This window comes from Entelurus aequoreus, linkage group LG09 (genome assembly GCF_033978785.1).
Source record: "Entelurus aequoreus isolate RoL-2023_Sb linkage group LG09, RoL_Eaeq_v1.1, whole genome shotgun sequence".
NCBI classification, from domain to species: domain Eukaryota; kingdom Metazoa; phylum Chordata; class Actinopteri; order Syngnathiformes; family Syngnathidae; genus Entelurus; species Entelurus aequoreus.
Window position 1 is genome coordinate 35,385,779 of NC_084739.1, and position 15,150 is coordinate 35,400,928.

At 38.2% G+C, this 15,150-nt stretch overlaps 1 protein-coding gene across 1 annotated transcript in view; it reads left to right on the top strand.

Annotated features, from left to right (window-relative positions):
• LOC133656977 (cadherin-23-like) overlaps positions 1–11,361 on the top strand; it is a 395,393-nt gene extending 384,032 nt beyond the window's left edge. The window contains exons 28-32 of the mRNA XM_062057867.1: positions 5,506–5,566; positions 5,706–5,854; positions 5,962–6,097; positions 10,368–10,756; positions 11,146–11,361. Coding sequence (XP_061913851.1) covers positions 5,506–5,566; positions 5,706–5,854; positions 5,962–6,097; positions 10,368–10,756; positions 11,146–11,361 — 951 coding nt within the window. The remainder of the gene's footprint in view (positions 1–5,505; positions 5,567–5,705; positions 5,855–5,961; positions 6,098–10,367; positions 10,757–11,145) is intronic.
• The last annotated feature ends 3,789 nt before the right edge of the window (positions 11,362–15,150 follow it).

Consider the following 15,150-nt stretch of genomic DNA (forward strand, 5'->3'; position numbering starts at 1 on the left):
AACATATTTGATGTTCAAACTGATAAACTTTTTTTTTTTTGCAAATAATCATTAACTTTAGAATTTGATGCCAGCAACACGTGACAAAGAAGTTGGGAAAGGTGGCAATAAATACTGATAAAGTTGAGGAATGCTCATCAAACACTTATTTGGAACAACCCACAGGTGAACAGGCAAATTGGGAACAGGTGGGTGCCATGATTGGGTATAAAAGTAGATTCCATGAAATGCTCAGTCATTCACAAACAAGGATGGAGCGAGGGTCACCACTTTGTCAACAAATGCGTGAGCAAATTGTTGAACAGTTTAAGAAAAACCTTTCTCAACCAGCTATTGCAAGGAATTTAGGGATTTCACCATCTACGGTCCGTAATATCATCAAAGCTTTCAGAGAATCTGGAGAAATCACTGCACGTAAGCAGCTAAGCCCGTGACCTTCGATCCCTCAGGCTGTATTGTATCAACAAGTGACATCTGTGTGTAAAGGGCTCAGGAACACTTCAGAAACCCACTGTCAGTAACTACAGTTGGTCACTACATCTGTAAGTGCAAGTTAAAACTCTCCTATGCAAGGCGAAAACCGTTTATCAACAACACCCAGAAACGCCGTCGGCTTCGCTGGGCCTGAGCTCATCTAAGATGGACTGATACAAAGTGGAAAAGTGTTCTGTGGTCTGACGAGTCCACATTTCAAATTGTTTTTGCAAACTGTGGACGTCGTGTCCTCCGGACCAAAGAGGAAAAGACCCATCCGGATTGTTATAGGCGCAAAGTTGAAAAGCCAGCATCTGTGATGGTATGGGGGTGTATTAGTGCCCAAGACATGGGTAACTTACACATCTGTGAAGGCTTCATTAATGCTGAAAGGTACATACAGGTTTTGGAGCAACATATGTTGCCATCCAAGCAACGTTACCATGGACGCCCCTGCTTATTTTAGCAAGACAATGCCAAGCCACGTGTTACATCAACGTGGCTTCATAGTAAAAGAGTGCAGGTACTAGACTGGCCTGCCTGTAGTCCAGGCCTGTCTCCAATTGAAAATGTGTGGCGCACTATGAAGCCTAAAATACCACAACGGAGACCCCCGGACTGTTGAACAACTTAAGCTGTACATCAAGCAAGAATGGGAAGGAATTCCACCTGAGAAGCTTAAAAAATGTGTCTCCTCAGTTCCCAAACGTTTACTGAGTGTTGTTAAAAGGAAAGGCCATGTAACACAGTGGTGAACATGCCCTTTCCCAACTACTTTGGCACGTGTTGCAGCCATGAAATTCTAAGTTAATTATTATTTGCAAAAAAAAAATAAAGTGTATGAGTTTGAACATCAAATATCTTGTCTTTGTAGTGCATTCAATTGAATATGGGTTGAAAAGGATTTGCAAATCATTGTATTCCATTTACATTTACATCTAACACAATTTCCCAACTCATATGGAAACGGGGTTTGTACAAAATAAAATAAAAGCCGCCACACCTTAACAATGAGTGGTGTTTACGTGAAAATAAATTAAAGTAATATAATTAATATATATAGCGGAATATATTTTGAAGGGTATTCATCTTTTTATGGCAGTTAAGTAGAGGAAACAGGAACATCAGCGTGGATCAACGTTAGCTTTATTTTTCAACTCACTTACATAAACAACTTACACAATGTACGTAACACGTAAGCAAATATGGGAGAGTGTACACATCAATTCTGGTGTGTCAACAATAGCTATTTTTTCGGAATCATTGTATGTAATATTAACACATTCATTTATTACATTTACAGTAGCTTATTATTTGTGCACTATTGACTAATGATGCACTGAAATTTCAGCCACTGAAAAAATACTTTGCTCACTGAAACTGAATGTTGTGATGACATATCCACTTCCATTAACAGGCTGCGTCTTTCACCACGCACACATATGATGCTCACCCAAAGATGACGTAAGAGTTGCATTCAGGACGCATTTCCGTTTATACTGAAGTCACATTTGAAAAGATTTGATTCCAATCGGATTCTGACTACCTCCTGATGTGGCCTGAATTGGATGTGAAAATGTCAGATTTGAAGCACTTTAGAGCGTTTGGACTGGCAAAAACTATCCGATCTGTGTCACTTGAGGGCAAGAAATTTAGATTTGGTGTGCAGTGTAACGGGACTTAGGTTGTTATACGGGTTATTACATGGGTTGTGCTCACTAACAAATTTCACTTCAAAATCAACTTGATTAATCAGTTGATTTTGGGTAAGCGATCCAGCTTTGCTCCAAGTTCCACATTTACAGCGTCAAAGTCACACCGACCTCACTCTCTCGGCTTCCGTCTGCTCCAACGTTTCGCTTTCTCTTTGTGCTTCTATAAGCAGCAGTTCATCCTCCGTATACTCAGGTTAAAAAAGATAAGGTTATGAATCCTCCTTTGTCCAAAAATAGCCATATTCGCCATCTATTACCAGTCTGCCATGATTACAACAAACTCGCGTGTGTATCCGAAAGTAGGAACACACATTTGTTGCCGTAAGTCGGAAGTGCACTGCTATGGAAACGGAAATAAATGCGCTGAGGAAATTAGTTCCGGCATTGATTAAAATAACCAAAATACGGTAACTATTGTACATATTACTAATTGTTATGAACCTGTCAATTATATATAAACTTGCGGTGTGTATACAAAATGTTGATGGGGGGTTTTGAAGTTGTTTTAGAGAGCTTTGAAGGATACAACAGTGACTCCCATTAGCCACATTTCCCAAGCGTTTTTTAATCATCTTTAAAATACTAAAAAAAAAAAAATTATTATAATTGTGAACGATTGGCAAAATTCCAAAAAAGTGCAATTCCCCTTCTAGAGATGATATTGGTGATTGTCACCAACTACTGACCTGTACTACACCTGACCCAGTGCAAAAAAAAAACTAAAGTCAAATACATTTTTATACCCAAAAATAGTTGCTCCATTTTTGGGTGCATGACAAAAACATTAACTAAATATTAATATTTGTCCATTAAACTGTGTTATAAATGTATTTTATGTATGATTACAATATATATATATTTTTTTAACATTTACTTGAGTAGAAATCAGTCAATATGCCATTTCCCGTTCTTGCCTTTCTGTGTGGAAAGCGGAAAAGGCTGAGGGTGTGGCTTACTGGCTGGTCTGCTTGTCACAATGTCGCCAAAATAATGTTTGCAGATACATTTTTACACCAGGACTTTCTAGTTTGTACACTGTAAAGTCTACAGACTGTTTTTAATGCAAGTGGGACATCGATATTCTTGAAAATCGGACTATACATAAAGAAAACAGAAGCTGTTGGCGCTGAATTAGAGAGCCTCTTGTAGTACTCTGACTCGCCACACTGAGAAGTCGGGGCGACTGTCAGCTAGCACATGGATGTTGCTACCCAGTTTTATTAGCGAGGAAGTCCGTGTGTTTGTGTGTGTGTTTGTGTGTGTGTGTGTGTGTGTGTGTGTGTGTGTGTGTGTGTGTGTGTGTGTGTGTGTGTGTGTGTGTGTGTGTGTGTGTGTGTGTGTGTGTGTGTGTGTGTGTGTGTGTGTGTGTGTGTGTGTGTGTGTGTGTTCTTGTATTTCTACTCTTCTTGAGACATCAACAAGGAAAAGTACCTTCCATATGAGGACCGGTGAACAAGTTAAAACCATTGCATCTAATAGAGAATGTCTCATTTGCACCCCTAGTGGTAAATTCTATCAAAATGAGAAGGGAGGGGGTTTTCAAATTGACTGTGTGTCGCTTTTAAATGTGCTCCCCCTCTGGTCAACATATGAAATAACAAGTATGTGTAAAAATTTTAAGTGCTCCCCCTTTGGCCAACATATGTAATAACATGTGTGTGTAAGAAACCGAAATGAGACCCCTTTGGCCAGAATTAATAAAAAATAAATATGTAAATAGAGACATACTATAATAACTTGAAGTAAATAATGAAGGTTAAAAACCAATTACAAACAAAACATTCAGAAAATAAAAATGAACTAAAATCAGTCTTTTTCTCACAATGTGTTGACTTTTTTCTTATAAAATTGGCAATCATTTCTCATATTATTTTTGTTTCTGTAATATTGCAATATTTTCTCGTAAAATTATTACTTTTCCATGTAAAATTATCACTTTTTAATGCAAAATGTTGACATTTGTCATATAAAATTCTGACTTTTATAACAATATTGCCAATTTTTTTGTTGTTGTTCTTATAAAATGGTGACATTTTTGAGTAAAATTATGACCTTTGTCATAATTTTGCCAATAAAACTCAGATGATTATTATAATATTGCCAACATTTTAAAGTGTTCTTATAAAATTGTGACTTTTGTCAAGTAAAATTACAACTCTTTTCATAAAATTGCCAAAATGTTAAGCTTTTCTTGTAAAACTGCGACTGTTATTAAGTAAAATTCCAACTTTTATCATAATATTGCACAAATGTTAAGTTTTTCTTGTAAAAGTTTGACTGGCGTTGAGTAAAATTACGACTTTTATTATAATACTGCCAAAATTCTAAGTTTTTCTGGTGAAATTCCAACTAATTTTTCAAACAAGCTTTTTTATATTTACATAGTTTGTATATATTATTAATGTTGTAAATAAAAATCTTTTTTATATCTAGAAAGGGTGGTCCTAAAGAGGGAGCTATTTTTCGGAGGTCTCAAGAAGGTTACAAATACAAGAATGTGTATGTGTGTGTTCTGGCAATGCTTACTTAATGGGGACATGGCTCTGTTTACACAGTCACCTTTAGGGGACCTCTGACAGTATGACCTTTTTAAATGATAGTCAGATCCATTCTGAAGATGCCTAAGTGATTTTTGATTTTTAAGCTTTGGCCCATAAAACATGTTTACTGGTTAGTTTGAGTGTGAGACATTTGCACAGTAGCCCCCTCATCGGGCTGTAGCTGGTGACTGTAACTTCCTGTAAGAGGACACGTGTAGTGCTGTATTCTGAGGATCATGTCATATTTAATTTGAACTTTTTTTATTTTTATATGGTACTCAGTAGTCACGTACAAATTTGTGTGAGTTATGCAAAATTATTTAAATTTGGTCCTCATGAACCATATTAACTCTTTTTCCCCAGGGTCCCCAGTAAGATTGATCAGCACATTACTTCATCAATCCAGAGATTTAAAGACGCGTGTGAGCTAACTAGGCAGTGGCCATTTTACCTAATTTTTTTTATGCCTCCACAACCTGTAGAAAGGGTGGTCCCCACAAGTGATGATCAAAAACTTGGTCCCCATTCCAAATGATAACCAGTATGTCTGTGTGGGTGTGTGTGTGTGTGTGTGTGTGTGTGTGTGTGTGTGTGTGTGTGTGTGTGTGTGTGTGTGTGCGTGTGTTTGTCAAATGCAATAAAGAGGTTTAAATCTTCTGCTGAATGAATGAATGACGGATTGTCAGCATTGCAGGTGATTTAAGGCCTGATGAGTGGTGGTCTCCGACTTTTGCACAGCAGTGTAACAGTTGTTGTACGTTTGTGTGCTTGTACAGGTACAAGCGACAGATGCAGACCAGGGGGAAAATGGCCTTGTCCTCTACAGGATCGTCACTGGTATGAATGTCACTCTCTTTGCTCAACTTGTTAATGTATCAAGAATGTATACACAGGATGATTTAGAGTTCACGAGTCTTGCAGGTGCCTCTGGAGAAATCCTGCATACTGTAGCCCTGTGTTTTTGTGTTGAATGCAGGAAACAGTCATAGCCTGTTCAGCATCGACAGACAAACGGGATTGATGACCAGAGGGCGCAGGCCTTTGGACAGAGAGACCAGCAGCTCTCACGTGTTGGAAGTGGAAGCCTACAACAGTGATGAAGGCAGCATGAGGAGCACTGTGAGGGTGAGCAGCACACCCGTACAAGATCCGTGTGCAACACACAGCCAGTATAGTAACTTGTTCTTGCATACCTGCTTATGTCGACTTACTGTAAGTTTAAACCCCTGCAGGTGATCGTATATGTGGATGACACAAACGATGAGGTGCCGGTATTTACCCAGCAACAGTACAACCGTCTTGGCCTTAGAGAGACTGCTGGGATTGGTACCTCTGTGATAGTGGTTCGTGCTGCAGACCCTGACACAGGTGAGTTCAGTGGGAAGACAGTGCAGGACTCTGGAGCTTATTGGTTTTATTAGTTGACCTAGTTCCATAACACTGGGCTGAGAAAAAAACACTCTCTCCTGGGCTGTGTGGGACTTTTCTATCTATCTATCTGTCTGTCTGTCTGTCTGTCTGTCTATCTGTCTATGCATACCATATGTCATTTAAATATGTAATTTCAGTACAAAGATGCTACAAGTCACTGCAGTAACAGCTCATTACTCACATAAGCAGTATAGTAGGTGCAGATATTGCTCCTGTAAAGAGCTCCCATCTGACTCACATATTCTGACCTGATGAGGAAATAGAAATAAATATGAATCTTTTTTCCCCCTCATCCAAGCGGCGCCCCCTAAACAATGTCGCCAATGTGGCCTACAGTATATTTAAAACCACCACTGATGCAAGTTCTAGGTTCTAGGGACAGCCATTCAAAAAAAGGTGGTATTTGCGCAAATGTTGACATAACAGGAAAACGTGTTAACAGGAAGAAACAAACCTAAAATATTTTAGACTTAGACTTAGACAAACTTTATTGATCCACAAGGGAAATTGTTCCACAGAGTAGCTCAGTTACAAAGGATGGAAAGGGTAAGGAAGGAAAGGATAATGCAGGTATAAAGTAGACTAAAAATGTACTATAGTAGCAATATAAAATATAACATATATATAATATTTACATATTATGTATACAGTATATAATATATACTGATACATACTGATGCTAGGGCCCCGAAGCACCCACAGACAATGCCGAGCCCCCCGTGGGATTAATGGCAACTTTCAATCTTTAAAATAATTTTTGAAAAATCAATCCTGTTGTAGTTAATTTTGTGGCGAATTTGGTCCGTTTTACAAAATAATAAAGCCACAAATCATATGGGATATTAACTTCGCTGAACGTCTATTTTTTTTTTTTTAATACACACACACCGAGCACCCACTGGTAGAAATGTAGATCGGCACCTATGTACTGATAAATTATATTATTATATTATAGTTTTATATAATATGGCAGCACGGTGGTAGGGGTTAGTGCGTGTGCCTCACAATACAAAGGTCCTGGGTTCAATCCTGGGCTCGGGATCTTTCTGTGTGGAGTTTGCATGTTCTCCCTTGTGACTGCGTGGGTTTCTCCCAGGTAGATTGGCAACACTAAATTGGCCCTAGTGTGTGAATGTGAGTGTGAATGTTGTATGTCTATCTGTGTTGGCCCTGTGATGAGGTAGCGACTTGTCCAGGATGTACCCCGCTTTCCGCCCGAATGCAGCTGAGATAGGCTCCAACACCCACCGCGACCCCGAAAGAGACAAGCGGTAGAAAATGGATGGATGGATGGATGGATAGATGGATGGATGGATGGATGGATGAATGGATGGATATACAATATATAACAAATCCCAATTACCATGTACAATATGACAGTATAGATGACAGCTGTAGCAGAAAAAAGGGCAGCATAAAATAGAGTAGATCCAGCAGAAAATATACATTATAAACAAAGAGAGGCAGTTTACATATAGAACATTTGCTTATATTATCAAAAAATATATATGTGGTGCAAACTTTTTAAATTATGTTTACACTGCAGGCCAAAGAGGACCAAATCCAACTGACTGTTTAGTTTACAAGTAAAATGTGATCTTTTTAGACTCCAGTATATACGCACACAGGCCCCAATGTGGCCCCAATGTGGTCTCGACGTCACTTGCATGCGCAGTTTGGTAAAGTGAAAAGGAAGGAGGTTGACCAGATTCTGTAAATGAACAAGGAAGTTGCTACTACACAATGAAAACATGGACGCCACAGATCAGTGCGTTTGTGCTGTGGCTGATGTGTAGAGGAAGTAGTCAGATGATGGAAAACAACTGCAGAAGGAGGAAGTGATTGTGAAAGGTGATTGTGCTGCGCACGCCAATGATCAACGATGACGCAAAAGTTGCACACATGTCGCATTGCTGTTTAGACTGAAGTCGCATTTGAAAAGATCAGATTCCAAACAGAATCGACAACCTCCTGATGTGACCCAAACCTGATATGTAAATATCAGATTTCAAGTAGTTAGGAGATTTTATAATGGCAAAAAAAATCAGACCTGTGTCACTTTAGGGCAAAAAAATCGAATTTGGTGTGGAGTGTAAACAGAGCCATAATTTCTTGCTACATTCTACTTTCAGTGACGTGAGTTTGAATTATATTATTACATTAGATATCATATACAGTATGTAATCTATCCATACAGAAACAAAAACATAAAAAAACAGCTCTCTTGGAAAGAGTCCAGTTTATATTTTTCTAATTTTCACAAAATGGACACAAACAGATCGACAGACACACACACACAAACACAAATTCACACACAAGACATTTTACCACCTGGGATCTAATCCAGCCCTTTAGTGCGCTCTCTTTCTCCCATTATATTATATATATATATATATATATATATATATATATATATATATATATATATATATATATATATATATATATATATATATATATATATATATATATATATATATATACACATATATATATATGTATATATATATGTATATATATACACTACCGTTCAAAAGTTTGGGGTCACCCAAACAATTTTGTGGAATAGCCTTCATTTCTAAGAACAAGAATAGACTGTCGAGTTTCAGATGAAAGTTCTCTTTTTCTGGCCATTTTGAGCGTTTAATTGACCCCACAAGTGTGATGCTCCGGAAACTCAATCTGCTCAAAGAAAGGTCAGTTTTGTAGCTTCTGTAACGAGCAAAACTGTTTTCAGATGTGTGAACATGATTGCACAAGGGTTTTCTAATCATCAATTAGCCTTCTGAGCCAATGAGCAAACACATTGTACCATTAGAACACTGGAGTGATAGTTGCTGGAAATGGGCCTCTACACATTGCCGGGAGCGGGGGAAGAAAATTGATTTTTTAAAAAGGAGACTTGACACTGAATCATACAACGTGAGAATGGCAATTTGACTTTGAATCGATTTTTTCCCACACCCATAGCTGACATGCAAGCAGAGTAGTAGATTTTTGTAAAAAGCTTTTATAATTGTAAAGGACAATGTTTTATCAACTGATTGCAATAATGTAAATTTGTTTTAACTATGAAATGAACCAAAAATATGACTTATTTTACACAGCTACTCCAAATGCTAATTGATGGCCTCCATCATGTACATCATGTAGAGGGCACAGAGCAGCTGCATTTCAAAAAGTGAGGTAAAACAAAAGTAGCGAACAGAAGGAAAAAATTATAAATAAATAACGCAACGTCGGACAAGCAGAAATGCACAGAGCCATGTTTGTTTACAGCGGAAGTCACTGCTTCTTCTTCTTCTACTTTCGTTTACGCTATGTGCTGCGCATGTCAAAATAAAGTTTTCCGATTTAAATATATATACTTGTATAGCGCTTTTCTACCTTCAAGGTACTCAAAGCGCTTTGACAGTATTTCCACATTCACCCATTCACACACACATTCCCACACTGATGGCGGGAGCTGCCATGCAAGGCGCTAACCAGCAGCCATCAGAGGCAAAGGGTGAAGTGTCTTGCCCAAGGACACAACAGCTGTGACTAGGAAGGTAGAAGGTGGGAATTGAACCCCAGTAACCAGCAACACTCCGATTGCTGGCACAGCCACTCTACCAACTTCGCCACGCCGTCCCTACGCCGATTTAAAGTGTGATGCTTGAAAATGTACGTCATAATCGGATCATTTTTTTCAGTGTCGATGTACACAGTAACATTGTAATCCAAATTATGATCAGATTAAATACATTTAGCCCATGTAGCAGCTAGGAACTCCGGTGAAAAATGAACTCAGAGCGACTGTGGATGAAAGCAACACTGGCCTTGTAAAGAGAGCTACCTGCTAGGGTTTCGAAGTTAAACTACCCATTCAAAATACATTTTTCTTAGTTTTTTTATTCCATCAGCTGGAAAGCCGCTGCTTTTTCACCATTACAGTATGGACTCACAATCACACAGGACGCGTATTATTCGCGCATTAAAAACAATACCGCCATTTAAGGTAACATTTATTAATTTGTTATTGTTGGGTTAACATTGCCAGTCTTTGTGTGCAACACATAGTTTTTTTTTAAGTTGTTGTTATTATCTCCATGTTCTCTTCTTAGGTATCATTGTTTGTTGTGTAAGGTGTATAAGATGCATCAAACTGTTGCAAGAAGTAATTATGGCGCTCATAGAAACAATCACTCTTTTTCTCTCTGGTCAGGTGATGGTGGAGCGGTAGCTTATGCTCTCGTTTCGGGCTCGGATCACAAGTTTGAGGTGGACGTCAGCACGGGCCTGGTAACCACAGTGGACTATCTAGACTACGAGACCAAGACCACCTACCTGATGAATGTCTCAGCCACAGACCAGGCCCCGCCGTTCCACCAAGGCTTCTGCGCGGTCTACGTCACTTTGCTCAATGAACTCGATGAAGCGGTGGCCTTTTTCTCAGCCGGTTATGAAGCCTCGCTGCGTGAGAATATTGCCACGGGTACAGAGGTGGTTCAGGTGCAGGCCCAGTCAGCTGACAACTTGAACCAGCTGACTTATAGATTTGATCCGGATACATCTCCAGCAGCCCTGGCCCTCTTCAAGATAGACAGCGTCACGGTGAGTAAATTGTTTGGGTAACACTTTAGTATGGGGAACATATTGTAAGTAACAAAGACTTAATTAAGAGTTATATGGACACGAGCGGAACATATTGTAAGTAAGAAAGACTTAATTTAGAGTTATTTGGTTAGGGTTAGGGTTAGGGTTAAAGGGCTCGGGTTAGGCTTAGAGGGTTAGGGTTAGGGTTGGGTTAGGGCCATGCAGAATAAGGCATTAATAAGTACCAAATAATGACTAATTAAGAGCCAATATGTTACTAATTTGCATGTTAATAAGCAATTAATTAATGGTGAATATGTTCCCCATACTAAAGTGTTACCATTGTTTGTTTTTTGTCTTGACCAAGGTTTGTCAAGATATGAATAAACATTACGTTGATGTTTTAGGGTCGGATCACAGTTACAGGTCTGCTGGATAGAGAGAAGGGTGACACGTACACCTTGACTGTCGTAGCTGATGATGGAGGACCTAAAAAAGACTCAACTGTGGTATGGATGCTTACTTATGAATTGATATCTGCCGCAAAGACAAAGGTATTAGGAAGAATCTCTTCAGTAATTAAACTATGTCCAAATTGCAGGCATAATCGATTATTTTGTTAAAATACAATCTTTTTGATGTAGCTGTCCACATTACAATTATAAATGCAACTTCAAAATGTGCTAGTGTCAACGTAATGAAGCATTGAACCCGATGTCACATGTGGTGTGTTTGCAGAAGTAAACATGGCTCTGATTCATGTCAATCTCAGTCCTGATGCATTTGTGGCAATTTCAAGGATGTTGTGCACTGTTTTCTTTACCAGATTATTTGGCGTAGGATATTAGAAAGAAGGCAGGCAATAATTTTGGCTATAGCAGATTGTGCGACATTACGAGGAGAGTGAGGGTGAAGAGTCGGAGTCAGGAGTGGTAAGACATTGGCATGAGCCGCTTTGATTACAGGTAGGTCGGATGAACGCGACCTGAATGTAAAAACTGTGGCCGCATTGCATAGATTTATGACAACATACGAGAGAGGTAATGGGTTGAAATGAAAAAAAAACACCTAAATTGTACTGTTTACACTAACATGACAAAATCCAATACATGTCACATGGACAATAACTCTGAATGACCTGCAGTGTGAACACAGTCTTATTTATGGGCCTGAAGTATTATTCTTCATATCATGTTGGACAATTCAGTACAGTAGTACCTCATTATGAGCTCAATTGCTTCAAAATTGTAACTCAAAACACTTATATCTCAAATCAGTTCCGCCCATTAAAATTAATGGCAATCAATTTAATCCGTACTAAGCCTTCCCAAAACACCACTATTTTAATATGTGACATGCCTTTTAAAAAGCAAACCAAACTTTTAGATTAGAAATATTTGAAAAATACAAAAATAGAATGATTATAGTTCAAACAGTAGTTTTATGAAACAATGTACATTGTTCAGCATATTTAGGTGCCTAATACAAGGTGCTTCTCTGTCGCGTAACAATATGCTTTATTATTTTTGTTTATGTTGCACACAGACGTCTTCGAGTAATGGACCGGAGAGTTCAGAGTTGACAGCAAGCTGTTTGTTCGAGTCAGTGCTAGACAGAACAAAATCAAACACAGCATCTACAGCTTCTCCATATTTTCATGGATAAATGTTTGTCATTTGAATGTTTGTGGCTGCTTGCTCCGGATTAGTGTGACTCGGACTGACAATGTTGCCGGTTTACGATTGTGTCGATCTCAGGACAGTCACTACTTTAAACGGCGGCCATGTAGGTCATAACTCAAATGCTTCCCGCAACTTAAAGAAAACAAAGAGAGACAGCTCTTATGTCATAATACAGTGGAACCTCGATTTATGAACCCTCATTGTACAAAGGTTTGGATTTACAAACCACAAACCAAATAAAAATATGTTAGTGACAGTGTGTGTGTGTGTGTGTGTGTGTGTGTGTGTGTGTGTGTGTGTGTGTGTGTGTGTGTGTGTGTGTGTGTGTGTGTGTGTGTGTGTGTGTTGGCAGGGCGGCTACACATGAAGACAGTTCAGCTAGGGTATTAGCTAAAGCGTACAAACCTTTACTCAAATAGGAACATTAGTTGAGGCTGATACCCATTGTTAATGTTTACTGTATTTTTCGCACTATAAAACATAAACCGCATCCACAAAATTTTGAGAAAAAACAAACAAGTTTTTCTATATTTTCGCCGCACTGGACTATAAGCTGCAGATATATACATTGTAAAATGAGATATTTACACAAAAAGGTTTTGTAAATGTTTATTGACATACCTTAATTGTTTCGAAACTGTGCCTGTAGCACGGCAGTAAAACAGCTGATCAAACAAAACAGAAGTCATCGTCATGGACCGACTAGCTGCGGAAGCTAGCTCTCCAATCAGCTAAACAGACTCAATAACTCAGCGATGACGTTTTGGTGAATTTACTGGGGAATTTGTGAAAGTAATACAAAATTAATGCAATTGTAAGTTAATATTAACAGACCAGGGTTTCCCCTTAATGTAATTGAATGTGGTGCATCGCCACGGCATTTTATTACGGCCACACCTTGAAAATAAGGGTGTGTTTTTTATTACTTGAAAACAAATTAAAGTAATATACTATATTGTAGCCCCCCCGAAGAAATCACACAGTTTGACGCTATTTTAAACTTTTATTACCAATCTTATGATAACAAACGGCACAATTCCAACATGTTTTACCTCCCGTGCAAACACTTTCGTCTCCGTGAATCCGTACTTGCCCCGACACACAAGAACACTTCCTCATTTTTCTCCACTAGCTCGATTACATTACGATAGATAGCACGTACAAATATGCATAAAAACACAACTATCAAACGTGTGACAGTTAAGTAAGCATGAATTGTTTTAGATATATTAAAACATACAAACGTTGCTTGGAATGATGAAAGAAGAAACCATATGAGTAAGAAACGCTATGGGCGAAAAATAAGCGGAATGGCACATATACTTCCGGTTCAAGGCACGAAACAGAAAGATATACTGAAGACTTTCTGCACTGAGCAAACTTTTCCAAAAGAGGGCGCCATATCACAAACAATAACACACTTTTTCCGTCTTTGTGTTGCTGTTGTTACTATGTAAGTTTGTTGTATACAAAACATAATCGCCGTTAGCGATGAAAAATCCATGGATTAGCCGCATCTTTGTATAAGCCGCCGGGTTCAAAGCTTGGGAAAAATGTAGCGGCTTATAGTAATATTAAAATATGGTACTTAGTTTTATATGGAGAAATTGTTTCCAATATACAAACTAGCCCTGTTCTAGAACCACTTAAGTCCGTAAATTAAGGTTCCACAGTACTCGTAAGTTGAGGTACCACTTTACTTCCTACTCTCTGGCATTAATGACTATTTCAGACTAGCTGTGCCCCATTGCACAAAACAATGTCATTAAGGCCTGCTCCGTTGAAATCGGTGTGAAAGAACTTCAGCACCCTTTCATCATCCCCACCAAACACCTTAGGGATGAACTTGAAGAAAGAGACCCTCTCTGATTTCAGTCTCTAAAAGCAGCTGTTATTTTACATCTTAATGATGTCATTGCCGTACAATAAGTCAGTATGATTATATGTAGGGATGTCCGATAATGGCTTTTTGCTGATATCCGATATTGTCCAACTCTTAATTACCGATACTGATATCAACCGATACCGATATCAACCGATACCGATATATACAGTCGTGGAATTAACACATTATTATGCCTAATTTGGACAACCAGGTAGATAAGGTCCTTTTTTTTTTTTAAATGAATAAAATAAAATAAATTAATTAAAAACATTTTCTTGAATGAGAAAGAAAGTAAAACAATATAAAAACAGTTACATAGAAACTAGTAATTAATGAAAATGAGTAAAATTAACTGTTAAAGGTTAGTACTATTAGTGGACCAGCAGCACGCACAATCATGTGTGCTTACGGACTGTATCCCTTGCAGACTGTATTGTTATATATTGATATATAATGTAGGAACCAGAATATTAATAACAGAAAGAAACAACCCTTTTGTGTGAATGAGTGTAGATGGGGGAGGGAGGTTTTTTGGGTTAGTGTACTAATTGTAAGTGTATCTTGTGTTTTTTATGTTGATTTAATTAAAAAAATAAAAAATAAAACACAGATACCGATAATAAAAAAAATGATACCGATAATTTCCGATATTACATTTTAAAGCATTTATCGATATTAACGGACATCTTTAATTATATGTATTGCTGTGAAAAACTTTATGACATCAATATTCTATTCTTTGCATCTTTCATTGGACCAACAGAAGGTAAGCCCTTCTGCTCTTCTGCAGCATTAACATGTTTAGCGTCCGTATGAATCGAGCCTCGTCTGAAGGTTTCTTTTGA